Source organism: Aythya fuligula, chromosome 13 (genome assembly GCF_009819795.1).
Source record: "Aythya fuligula isolate bAytFul2 chromosome 13, bAytFul2.pri, whole genome shotgun sequence".
NCBI lineage: Eukaryota > Metazoa > Chordata > Aves > Anseriformes > Anatidae > Aythya > Aythya fuligula.
Genome location: NC_045571.1, coordinates 18,816,419 through 18,828,527, shown reverse-complemented (window position 1 = coordinate 18,828,527; position 12,109 = coordinate 18,816,419). Strand labels below are relative to the sequence as shown.

The 12,109-nt window shown below is 44.4% G+C and overlaps 1 protein-coding gene across 4 annotated transcripts in view; it reads right to left on the bottom strand.

Moving 5' to 3' along the window:
- The window catches only part of HDX (highly divergent homeobox), a 43,766-nt gene extending 32,652 nt beyond the window's left edge, over positions 1-11,114 (bottom strand). For 3 of the 4 annotated variants that reach the window (XM_032196198.1, XM_032196202.1, XM_032196200.1), the window contains exons 1-3: positions 11,036-11,114; positions 3,252-3,398; positions 1,349-1,414 (exon numbers count right to left, since the gene is read on the bottom strand). In XM_032196198.1, the coding sequence (XP_032052089.1) occupies positions 1,349-1,414; positions 3,252-3,398 (213 nt within the window). In that variant the 5' untranslated portion in view covers positions 11,036-11,114. The remainder of the gene's footprint in view (positions 1-1,348; positions 1,415-3,251; positions 3,399-11,035) is intronic. The other variant, XM_032196199.1, reaches the window with a different exon arrangement.
- Between the last annotated feature and the right edge of the window lie 995 nt (positions 11,115-12,109).

Genomic DNA, 12,109 nt, shown 5'->3' with positions numbered 1-12,109 from the left:
TCAAGATCTGATGTCAAAAAGCTTTTGAGAGACAAGATTAGGACTACAGGGGTTAAATTCCAACAGAAATTTCCTATTAGGACATTTCTGAAAGTGACAATGACAATATATGGACTCGTGTAAAAGACAATATTCCTTTTTTCAGGTAGGTATTTTTCCCCCTGCTATGGGGGTTATACACACAACAAAATATGCTGCTGTTTATTTTAAATAGACAGGAAAGCCTGTCCTGCAAGTAATAAATTAAAATACAGCTAAAAGAACTTAAGGGGAAATATTAACTTCAGTGTTTCAAGATAAAGAGAATTAATCTGGTGGAAGTATCAGCTCTAGCACTGGAAGCATAAGCACTGCATAACTGCTCCTGGGAACTTACAGGATCAGTGAGACAAGACTTGCTAAATTCTGTCACCACACGACATTTGTACTGAATGTGACAGCAAAAGGGAATAAGACACAAGCACCAAAGAATTAAAAAATAAGCTTTTGCATCAGCTTATGTTGGTTACTGAAAAGAATCAGATATGCATATATAAATATGGTGAAACAGTTTTCTGTACCACTATGGATATCATCTGCTGCACATCTAAAACCAAACCAACACAAGATCTCAACACTGAGCAAGCCAAACCAGTTGATGTAATCAATAAACCACCTCACCCCACAAGAAGCAACTGCACCGAGTACCTATCTTGGATTTCCATCTCATCGCATGAAAGCAGGCGAGCTTTCTTCACATACTGACACCTACTAAGGAAGTAAATAGATTTTCTACAGCAAAATATGCACTCCTGTCATACAGAAATATCTTGAAGTCTCCAATCCATTCTACTCATTTTCATTGTCGAATTTTACAAAATGCCTAATCTGAGGCATGATTCATTGCATGCAAAAAACCCCTCAGTTACTAGTGATAGAATTTAGCTTCACAAAACCAAGTGTAAATATACAAAATTACAGCCACAGGTCTCAAGTTACTGTCTTTTGTTGCATAAAACAAATTTAAATGATCGAATTTGTTTTTCATTTTTTCTTCTCAGTCAGTAAATTTTCAAGATAGAAATTATAACTAGAGACACTGCAAATTTGGGGCCAGGAAGATCCCCCACCCCTAACTTCTTCAACTGTATTAAACTAAAACCTGAAGTTTTTCTCACAACTTTCCTAAAAAGGAATCAACAAAATAAAGAAATGCAAATAACTTACTAGTACTACTATTCACTTGGGATTGAAGTAAAGTTTCATAAGACATCCCAAGTCAGATGTCCCCCTGCTCAGAGTCCCATTCTACTGATTCTGTCCCCAGGTTCTAGGTTCTTGCTCGCACCATATAACCTAAAGCACCCACCTGAATGATCTGTGGGTGTAACTCCCCAAAAGGGTATAACACATGCTCCTCAGCATTCGGTGATAACTACGAAAAATCGTCAGAGAACTTCAACAAGACATACTGCTTATACTTACTGCAAACACAAAAAGCAACCAAGAGTAGAAGTATGCTAATATTAATGAACAAAAACATGCTATTCAAACCCTATACAGCTCAAATGCATCTCTATCAAATTTGAAGAGGGTTAAGTGATTTTCCCAGAACTAACATTTCCACATTTCCTAATTTTAAAAGGGAGAGGCATAGCTTATATATTGTGGTAAAAAAAACAAACAAAAATCTGTAGATGTTTACACCAAATCATAAATTGGACTCTTCAATCCATCTAAAGATTAGAAAGACTGGATGTAGTTCTATGGGATAAGGCTATAGAAATCCCATTTTGGGAAATTATTTATCCGTAGAGTTATGGCTTCTCAATTATAACACACATTTAGGTAATTCATGTTTCTATTACAGTCTTATCTACAAGTGTCAGGTGCAACCTACGCATCACTTTGTTAGACACTGTACAAACTACTAATCCCTGTCCAACAGTCCTACAAAAAAAGAGGGGGGTGGGAATTCAGAGGCAGAAATGAGAGGTATGAAGAAGAGAAAGGTAAGATCATTGAAAGTATGACAAGCGCAGGACAAATACTCAGTCTGTTTCCATTGCGTTTCACAAGCAGGAAGAGTATATGGGTTGCAAAGAAGGGCACAATAAAGGAAGAGAACTAAAGAAAAAAGCTATGACACATTATTGCAGTAAGGGAAAGAGAAGAGGGAAGAGTAATAAGGTGGATAATGAATGAGGACTGCAAGCAGAGCAGACTAGCTGCCTCCTCTAGGTCCTTCAATCAGAATAAAAATAGAAAAATAAGCCCGACTGCATCATCAGCATCCAGATTCCTGTTACAACTGTTTGTCCCAGGGAGTCTGAATTTCTGGCTGACTTTCAGAACTTCCTGAGCTGAGAAAGTTAAGTTTAGTATTTCCAGAGCCTTTTGAGAGATGGGAATGAAGAATTAAGAGGCAGGAGGAGTTGTCAGTTTCAGTATACCCCAGGCAGATATCTAAGAACTAGACTGGTCTTTCTTCTTGCTCCTTTATGCCCAGTGTCACAGTAACTCCTAGCTCCACTCCGACTGTTATTTTTTCAGTTAATGTTTCATGATTTCTATTTCTGCTCTAAGACAACAGCCATTTTATTGTCTAGAGTTTCATAAAGACATTATTCTTTCCCTTCGCATTGAATTCATAGACTTTGGAAGAGCTCATGCTAGCACTATTGGCATTCTTCTTCTCTAAGACAAGAATGTACTCACTGCAAATAACCATGCATGAGCATAATATTTATGATTGTGACATGGAATACAAATGTGGCAGTGTGTTAAAAAAAAAGACTTCCACATTTTTTCCCAAATACATAAGGTTACAGAAATTGGTTTAACTAAGAATAGTTTCTTAATAACATGACCTTTCTTTGATACAATACATTGCACAAAGCTTCTATAGGGCAATTCTATTTGCAGTTTAATTAAAAAAAAAAAAAAAAGAAAAAAAAAGAACACAGCAAAATACAAACACAACACCATTAACAAAAGACAAAGAAAAATAACAAAATAAAAAAGAAACAAAAACAAAACAAACACTCCTTGTGCAATCCAGGCTCCTGCTTAATACAGCAACCATGTGATGACATTTCAGAGCAAACAGACTATAAACAGGCTCACTGAATAAAAACGAACATTATACAAGCGTGAAGTCTGAGTTAGAGACACGTATGGAGTTAAAGACTTCAGCCCTCTGAAGATATTTTATGTAAAGAAATGAACGTGTACAACTTTAACATACAAATTTGGAAGGCCTCAGTACTTACCCTGACTACACTGAAGTCCAGTTTAGTTTCTTGTGCACACTGTAATATGAGCTGAAAGCAATTTTTACTTTGATTTGTCATTCCATTTTCATAATAACGCTGTAATATCCTTTGTTGTTCTACAGTAAATACAGAACGCAGATTCATCTAAAAATAAAAGAAGATACTCTGAAAGTTGGAATAAAAACTGTAATGCTCGTAGAATGCACAGGCTCTTATTTATGCTTGTGGTAATGCTAAGTGCTGACATCTTTAAGGAATCCTTTACCCATACTTTTACTTACTTTTACTTTCAAAAAAACTGAAAAGACAATACTGTTACAGTCAGCATTAGTGACTCCTTTGTGAGGGACTCAAGTTGAGCAGGTGAGCTACATGTTTGGAACAACACTGACAGCCTTTCATAAGCAAGTATTACATTGAAGCGCTAAGCCCAAGAGCCTCTGGTTTCAGACAAAGAAAAAAGTTTGTCACTTGAAAAAAGGAAAAAAAAGGCATTAGGCAAAACAGAGTAACACCAGCTGCTCCAACAATATTGGCAGATTTGCGTCCCCTCCCCTACCAAAAAAAGAGACAATCTGAGATAAAAGGAAGGTTACAGTCTGGCACGAGTAGTTTCCACCGTCTCTGACTTCAGCAAATCCTACACTCCATTATGGCTGCTCAATCCCACTCCTCCTGCTGCGTCAGCACGCGCACTTTGCAGCTGCAAGGTTGAAAAGATCAAGGACCAGGACTGAAGACCAACTCAAAAGACAAAAACAAAAAAGCAAACAGAAAGGCTTTGGGGGTTCAGTCCAGCCCACCGCAATGCTAACACAGTAATATTAACACAAAGGAGGGACCACACAAACCACAGCCTGCATTTGGAAAGGTGAAAGATACCATGAAACTGTACCCTAAAGTAATACTTTTTTATTATTTTTTTTTAAAAAAAGAATGCTTAAGGGTTGTTTTACAGTGGTATAAACCAGTGTTGGATGCTGAACAGAGCCCAGTGCCACAGCCCTCAGGAAGCCCTCCTGCTTCATGGCTTTATCCAAAGCGGCACCAAGTTTTCCAGCCCACTCAGCCAGAACCAAGAGACCCCCCCTGCTCCCTCCAGAGCTCATGGGGACCTGGCAGTGCTTTTGGCCCTTGCCTCCAGCACCGGGTCTCCCCATGAGAGACCCTGTGCAGCCGCACAGGGCCCAGGCCACCAGGGGCAGCTGCCCCAGGAGCGTGCCCACAGCCCCCAGGCTCCATGGTGAGGGTGCTGAGGCGGCCTCTTCGGCTGCGGCCTGGTGGAAGCATCAGGCCAGGCACAGCCTCCTTACGTGTGAAATTCACACCCGGGACTGCAAAAGGCAGGCAGCAGGCAGCTGGATGTTGCCAAGTGCGAGCAAATTACTACTGAAGGGACTCTGTACCAGCAAAGTTGGGTTTCACACTTGCTATGTGCTCTGCACAGGCAAATAACATACAATCCCTTGGCTATCTAGCTCCAATCAGCGTTACCAAAACTGGTAGGAAAAGCCCCATCACCACAAGGTTTCCAAAATGGGGCTTTATTTTGTCTCACACAGAAAGCTGCCAGCTGAGACAAATCAAGCCGCTGTCCAGGAACAGTCTGCATCTGACTCATTGCTTCAGAAAAGGGAAATGGCACCAGCCACAAGTTATGTTTAATATTTTCAGTATTTACATAAAAATAACGCAGAACAAACTGAAGAGTAAGAAACCATACTGTCACCTTGCAGGAAAATAAAGCTACGGGGGGAACCCTTTGTAGCTACCAACTTTTAATTGTTGATTTTGGAAATCTCAGATGGAAAGGAGGAGAAGGGAAATATACACAATCTTCGCAGAACATCTAACAGCAAATAAAGAAAATCATTAAGGGGTCACGAGCAAGAGCAGACACCCAACACCTTTCATGTTATTAAGATAATTATGGTAGTTAATGGTAATGGACACTTGAGTTCCACAGGCCTCTAAAAAAAACACTGAACATGACAGGACAAGACCCAGTTTCTGTCCCAGTACCAGTGGTCCTGTTTTATTTAGCTGAGATCAGCACCCAAGAATGACCTCATCAGAAATAGTTATGAACCTTCTGTCTTTCCTGATGCTGAAGATGAAGCCTGTCATCCAATATACATCCAAAATACACATTGCATGACAGACTTCGCCTACCTCAACTGAGAAGAGGTCACAGTCTGGTTTGTTAAACATCGCATTTTTGTGGTTACCTTTCAAGTGCTTGGAAGTTACACCTGCCAACTAAAACATTGGTAAGATTCCGTAGCAACTTTTGCCTTCGAGTCTGATCAAGTACAGCTCGGAGTATCTGTGCAGAGGCAATCAGGATTGGATTTAAATAAACAGATTGCAGGACACTACCGATACAGTTATGGAAGCTGAGTCATAACTTTATTGTTAGAATGTAAGCTCAACTTTCAAAGGAGCAAGTAAGAATTTATTAATGCTTTTTGCATTTTATACTGAACCCGAGGTCAACAAAGAGCTCTGTACTGCCTCCCACTGCCCAACCCATCCACACACATTTACCGAAACTCCAGAAAGGACAAGAAAATACTCTTATTTCCAGTTCCAACTGATAAAAAAACCTCGCTAGCTATCCTGCTCTGTAAGACAATCATATTCATTCTGTTCTGCCAATTAATTCATGGAATATCCTGAGCTGGAAGGGACCCACAAGGATCATTGAGTCCAACCCCTGGCCCCACACAGGACCACCCAAATCCCACGTGTCTGATAGTGGTGTCCAAACGCTCCTCGAATTCCAGCAGGCTTGGTGCTGTGACTGGGGGACAGGCAGCCTGTTCAAGGAAGTTTTTAAAAACTGTCTGTTATCAGGCACAACAAAAATGTAGGGCTAAATAGCAGAACAGTGGGCTTATGCCGGCAGCTGTTCCTGCCCAACAGAAAATGAGGTCCAACTTCTACCCAAAGCCAACTGACCAATTCTGTGGTGCTCCACTGCAGCATTTCTCTCACACCCCACAATACCATCACCTAAACTATAGTTGTTCAGCGTAACACCATCAATAACAAGAAGATGTTAAGTTCTAGAGTACACAAGGGATAGGAAACCTCAACGTACAGCACTACTGTCTGGGATGAAGCCCAAGAAACCCATCCTGCCCCCCAGGAAGCTGCAGTGGTTTTTGCTATTTGGATTGCAGATGTAGCAAACCTCACAAGATGTTCATAGCTGGGCAGGAAATGCAACTTCTCGTGAAGATCTCAGATTATAAAGAACAAGAGGAAGGAAATCAGGAATCACCTTAATTTCAGATGGTAAATTGTTGGGCTTTTTTTTTTTTTTTGGTTTGTTTGTTTCTTTGCTTGTTTTAATTGCCCACATAGTTTCTAATTAGGAATAAGAAATCACAAGGTTATTACTACTATTTCTACTACAACTAACAGTAAACTTCCAAGCATTCTACCTCAATAGCATAGGACAAAACTTGCATGCTGTCTTCACACAAGTGTGCAGGACATTTAGCAGTATTTCTTCTCTTGCATGCTTAAAAATACACCACCACACTGATAGCACATTATCTGTAAAGTCTAGATGGAAATCAGTTTGCTATCAGCAGTTCTTAAGCACATACTTAGAATATCCTGTGCTGAATAACCCAATTACTGAATGTTTGGACACTCCATTAGAAAGCCATATATACTCCCAAAGCACCAAACTGACAGCAAGGTGAGCGGTGCAGTTGATAAAGCAGAAGGGAGGTTTAGACTAGATAATGGGAAGAAATTCTTCACTCTGAGGGCGGTGAGGCCGTGGCTCAGGCTACCCAGAGGAGCTGTGGGTGCCCCATCCTAGGCAGTGCCCAAGGCCAGGCTGGGTGGGATTTGGGCAGCCTGGGCTGGCAGGAGGGGTCCCTGCTCATGGCGCTGGGGACTGGGTGGGCTATAAGGTTACTTCCAAACCAATCCGTGATGGTCATGTTAATTCACAAGGTGTTGCCTCGGCACATCCCATTTCACAGGCAGGTTTTGCTTATTCCCATACTTGTCAAACCTACCATTTACCTACACTGACTACATTGAGCATCCACAAAGGGGAAAACGTGACTTGGAGACTACAACCATACAAGGTATATTCATCAAAGTATTACACTGAGGCTTTTTAGAGAAGTGTTACTGATTTTGCATCGGTTTCCGTAGCTGTTCAGAACTGGGTATTAATTCTTGCACTTCGACACTGGAGATCCCCAGCTAACAGTGGAAATATCCACAGACTGGAGATAACTTACAAAGTGCTGACGTCGCTAAGCAGTAATGCAGCCCCATTAGTATCAAGGTAATCAGAAGTTGATACGCCTTCACAATGAACTCAGTATCATTCAGGGGAATCTCAGTAACTTCAAAGGCAATAATCTCCTTTTCCCAAATCGTGTATCCACAAAGCACTCCGGTTTCTTCAGATTTCTCACCTTTATCCTGAACCTCAGACTCCGAGTTAGAAATCCACGTGGATTCTTATCAGGATTTAATTTTTAATGTTTGACTTGCCAAGCTTAGAAAACACACACTGGAGCTTTTCAGAAAAACAGGTGTACTGCTGGTGGGCAATACATTGGAACTGAAGAGAGACTGTTACAGAATTCAGTAACATTTGTTAAATTCAGGCAAAGCAGTAAGTAAAGTGAAATTCCATGAACCTTCAGAAAAAGGTAGGGGTAACAAAGCAGTATTTTTGAAGACTCAACATCCACCTGCTCTGCTAATAAAATAAGGCAGCTTCGGCACGTATTTTGATGTCTAAGTGACAGTGCTGAGAACAACCTATGACAAGTTTAAAAACAGGTTTCCTCTAAGTATTTCCTTCACAATTGCTGTGTGTCCTAAGCCAACACACATCACTCAGCTTCCCAGGCTGGTTGTCTCCCACTCCTCAGTCTTTGGTGAACCCATCAAGATAAAGATGTTAACCCTCACTCCCCTTCTAAACTTCTAAACTGAAAGCTAATTGAAAAAAATAATAAAATAAAATAATAAAAAAAAAAAATATATATATATATATATATATACATATAATAGCACCAGAAGAACCCCTTCTCTATATGCAGCAGTTAGGCAGATGTAAACAGCCCAAGTGCTGAAGTCAGACCCTGGGGATCTCAGGCTCGTGAGAGGTAAGGACCACGATGGGAACTCCATGCCCTTCAGTTTCTCCAAGACTGCTGAATACGAGCCTCAGGAAGGACGATCCTACTAACACACTTCAGCCTGTCACACTGGCTCCTCGTCAGATGAGATCAAGGTTATTCTTACAGCTGAACTTCTTTAGACAGCATTTGAGCAACTTTTCCCAAAGTATCCTTCTTTTTTCCCTTTCTGTGGCAAGAGAGCACAAGGGAAGAAGGGAGAATTAAAGCCAAGCTGGCTCCTGAAGTTTGCTTCATGCAACTTTGCATTTGCTTTATGAAACACGTACTTAACGTAATGACGATCCCACAGTTTGCCACAACTGCCTAGTTCTTCCGCTCTAGCTGCTTTATTCAGCTTCCAGAATTAAAAATCTCTCCAGGGAGACCTGGTGAAGCCCAGAGATGTATTTTTAGAAACTACTGAAGACAACTTGGTGTCAAGGAGCATCACAAGAGAAGGAACAACCATAAGAAAAAGGGAATATTCCTGTACTGATGATTCCTTATTAAAAAAAAAAAAAAAAAGAAAAGTGCTCCACAATGACTACTTGAAAGGTCTGGGGGAAAAAGTAAATGGAAAAAGAGAAGCAGCAGCAGAGGGAAAAAAATAAATTTGTCTGTGGTCTAAAGTGAGTCTACGATGTGTAGCATTACAGACATCAAAAAGTCTGGGAATGTTAAGATTGCTGAGCCAAGTAAACTTACTTACAAGGTAAGTCTCTGTAAGATGCTGCGTTAAAAATACCCATACATTTGAAAGATGTGAAATAAAAATTTAAGGATATCCCTCTCATTCCAAGCTGTAACAGAAATCAGTCCTGGAGTTGAAATCACACATCACACTTAAGAAGATTTTTACACAGAGAACGAGCCACTGTAACTGTGTAAAATTATTTTACACTATAAACCATTATAAAACTGTCAGGGATTAACACAGGGGTAAAAGGGAACAAGCAGTGTTGTTTTGTTTTTTAACCTCAGCACCATACAAGAATTTGTTTGGTGAAAAAAAAAAAAAGTCCTCTTGTAAAAGCCTCTAAGCCTACTGCTCTTCTAGTCTGCCCATCCTCAACAGGCGCAGTAAGAAAATCAGCACGTTCCTCATTTCAATTTTTCTTTCCATCCACAGAACTCCAGTGGTACAAAATAACAAGACTCAGTGCCAATACAAACCCAAGACAAAACTGCGACTATAATAAGGAAGCTATTACATACATAAATAAAACAAGACCACGGCAGAGACACTATTAGCTACAGCTTTAGAAACCTGACCTGAACTAGCAATCAGTTCATTCACTTTCCATGTCTGGTAAAAACTGAGTTTTTTCACACATCCCAAGGGGAAAGTTAAGAAACAAAATAAAAACACAATAATGAATTCCCCCCAATCACACAGCGTGCATGAAGGTAGCAGACACCCAGCACCCATGGTTAATCCCCTGAAGGTGCAGGCTGCTGGTCCTTTCCCATGCAGGCTGTCAGCGCGGCAGATCACGCTGATCCATGGGTGAGTGTAATACGCTGCCTGTCCCATGAAGCTATTTCTAAGTCTCTGTGACTTACAGCACCAGGTACAGCATTTGCAATCTAGTATAATTAGAGTTCTGCTTATAAAACTCAGCCCTTGCTCAGGGACAAACGAGCTCTCAGAAACTTGGTAACAGCATGACCTATGGCATCTGCTCCGCAGGTTTATGCATCTCACCTAACTTTATGCATGCTGATGAGGCTTCTGGCCTCAGCTGCATCAGCCCCGTTTTAACTTAACCAGGTACAGCAGCATTTGTAAGGCCCTTGTCAGCAAAAAGGAGTCAGTTTTACCCTGGGGACATCAACTGCTTCAGTACTCCAGTTTGGAGGGTGTTGGGACTACTTTTGGCTGCCACTTAGTAAAAACTTTGTAAGGTGCGGGGCTTTTTGGGGAGACCTCATGGATTATTATTTGCACACTCCAGTATTATTTGTGTAGGTTTAGGTGGGTTATTTCTAGTAAGCCTACGAACGGGAGCACGAAAGGCCCTTGCAGCACTAACTTGGAAAACTGCACTAAACCCAGGGCACAATCAAAGACGGTTTTATTCCAAGCTTTATTATTCCCAGTCTGAAGGACACCACACTCGATGCGGGGCACCGATCCCCTCAGTGCTTGCCCAAATCCAACATCCCCGCCAGCCGAGGCCCCCCCTCAGGCCGGGCCCGCGAAGCCCTAGCAACGCGCCCGGGCGGCGGGGAGGGGGAGACGCGCTCTGTGCGCATGCGCCCAGCCCGCCCCGAGGCCGCGCCGCGCACGCCCGCCCGCCCTCCCTCCCCCCGCTCACGCGGCGCATGCGCACGCGGCCCCCTCCCGGCGGCGCGGCGGCTGCGGGCCCGCCGGGAGGGAGGCGCAGCGCGCGTGCGCGCCCGAGGCGGCTCCGCGCGCGCCAGCCCGCGCGGCGCCCCCCCGCGCGCGCTCCCCCCCCCCCCCCCCCCTCTTCTCCCGCCGGCCCCGCGCCGCCTCCCGCCCGCCCGCCCCGGCCGCGGAGCCCCCGGCGGGTCCCGGGCCGCCCCCCTCCCCTCATCGCCCGCCGCCCCCCCCGGGGCGTTGCCCGGCCGCCGGCCCCTCGGCGGGCTCACCGTGCTGCGCGGGGCTGCGGCTGCAGGCGGCCGGGGCTGGGCGGGTCCCGGCGTCACACAATGAAATCAGCGGCCCCGATCAGCCATTCTCAGCATGATCGTGACGTCAGCGCAGACAGCGGCCAATGGCGGCGCGAGATCAGCGCCGGCCGGGACAGCGCGCGCCCGCCCCCCGCCCCGGGGTGGGGGGGGTGGGGGGGGGCGCACGGCGGCCGGGGCGGGCTGCGCGGGCACGGCGCGGTGCGCGGGCACGGCGCGCGCGCACGGCGCCTGCGGCCTCGCCGCGGGCACGGCGGTGCCGGGTGCGTGAGGGGAGAGCCGGGCCCGGGGAGCTCGCAGAGCCCGCACCTGGCGCGGAGTCGCCTCACAGCCGGGCGGGCTCTGGGTGTCTCCAGAGATGGAGGCTCTCCCCCGGCAGCCCGTCCCAGCGCTCTGTCGCCTCACAGTGAAGTCTGAGGTGGATGTGAGGCCCCGGTGTGTGCGGCACAAAACCTCCTGGCACGCCGTGTGCCCGTCCTGAACAGTTCACACCACAAGTCCCTTCATGATCAGACACAGTTAATGTTGTGCCATGGTGTTGGGCCATCTGGGCTCATCCAACATCACTGTAGGGCTGAAACACAAGAATGTCACTGGAAGGCACAAGAAAAGCAGTCACTATTTCTGTATACTCAACTGATAATAAGTTATTAGTAATGTTGAAAGACCTTAAAACCAATTTTTGACGTGCTCAACTTTCACCATCTCGCCTATGGGTTCCCACATAGCAGCAGGATGCGCTGCGTGCTCGCTCACTCACGGCTAAACCATGCCTTTCACGAGCAGCCTTTAGTAGGTGAATAGTAGTTTGTGTTCTGTCCGCATTTTAATTACATTTCCTCCGCCACATCGGAAAATCGATCAATCAATTAATAAAGCTTAATTTAGCTAAAGATTTTATGTTACTGATACTGTTTTCAGCCAAGTGCCAGACTTCACTTAGCTTTACCGCTTTATACAGCAGAAGATGGACCAAGGCAGCTGATGAGCCCCCAGGAATTCCCCCCGGTACAGCACATCTCCCCTGGGGCAGCT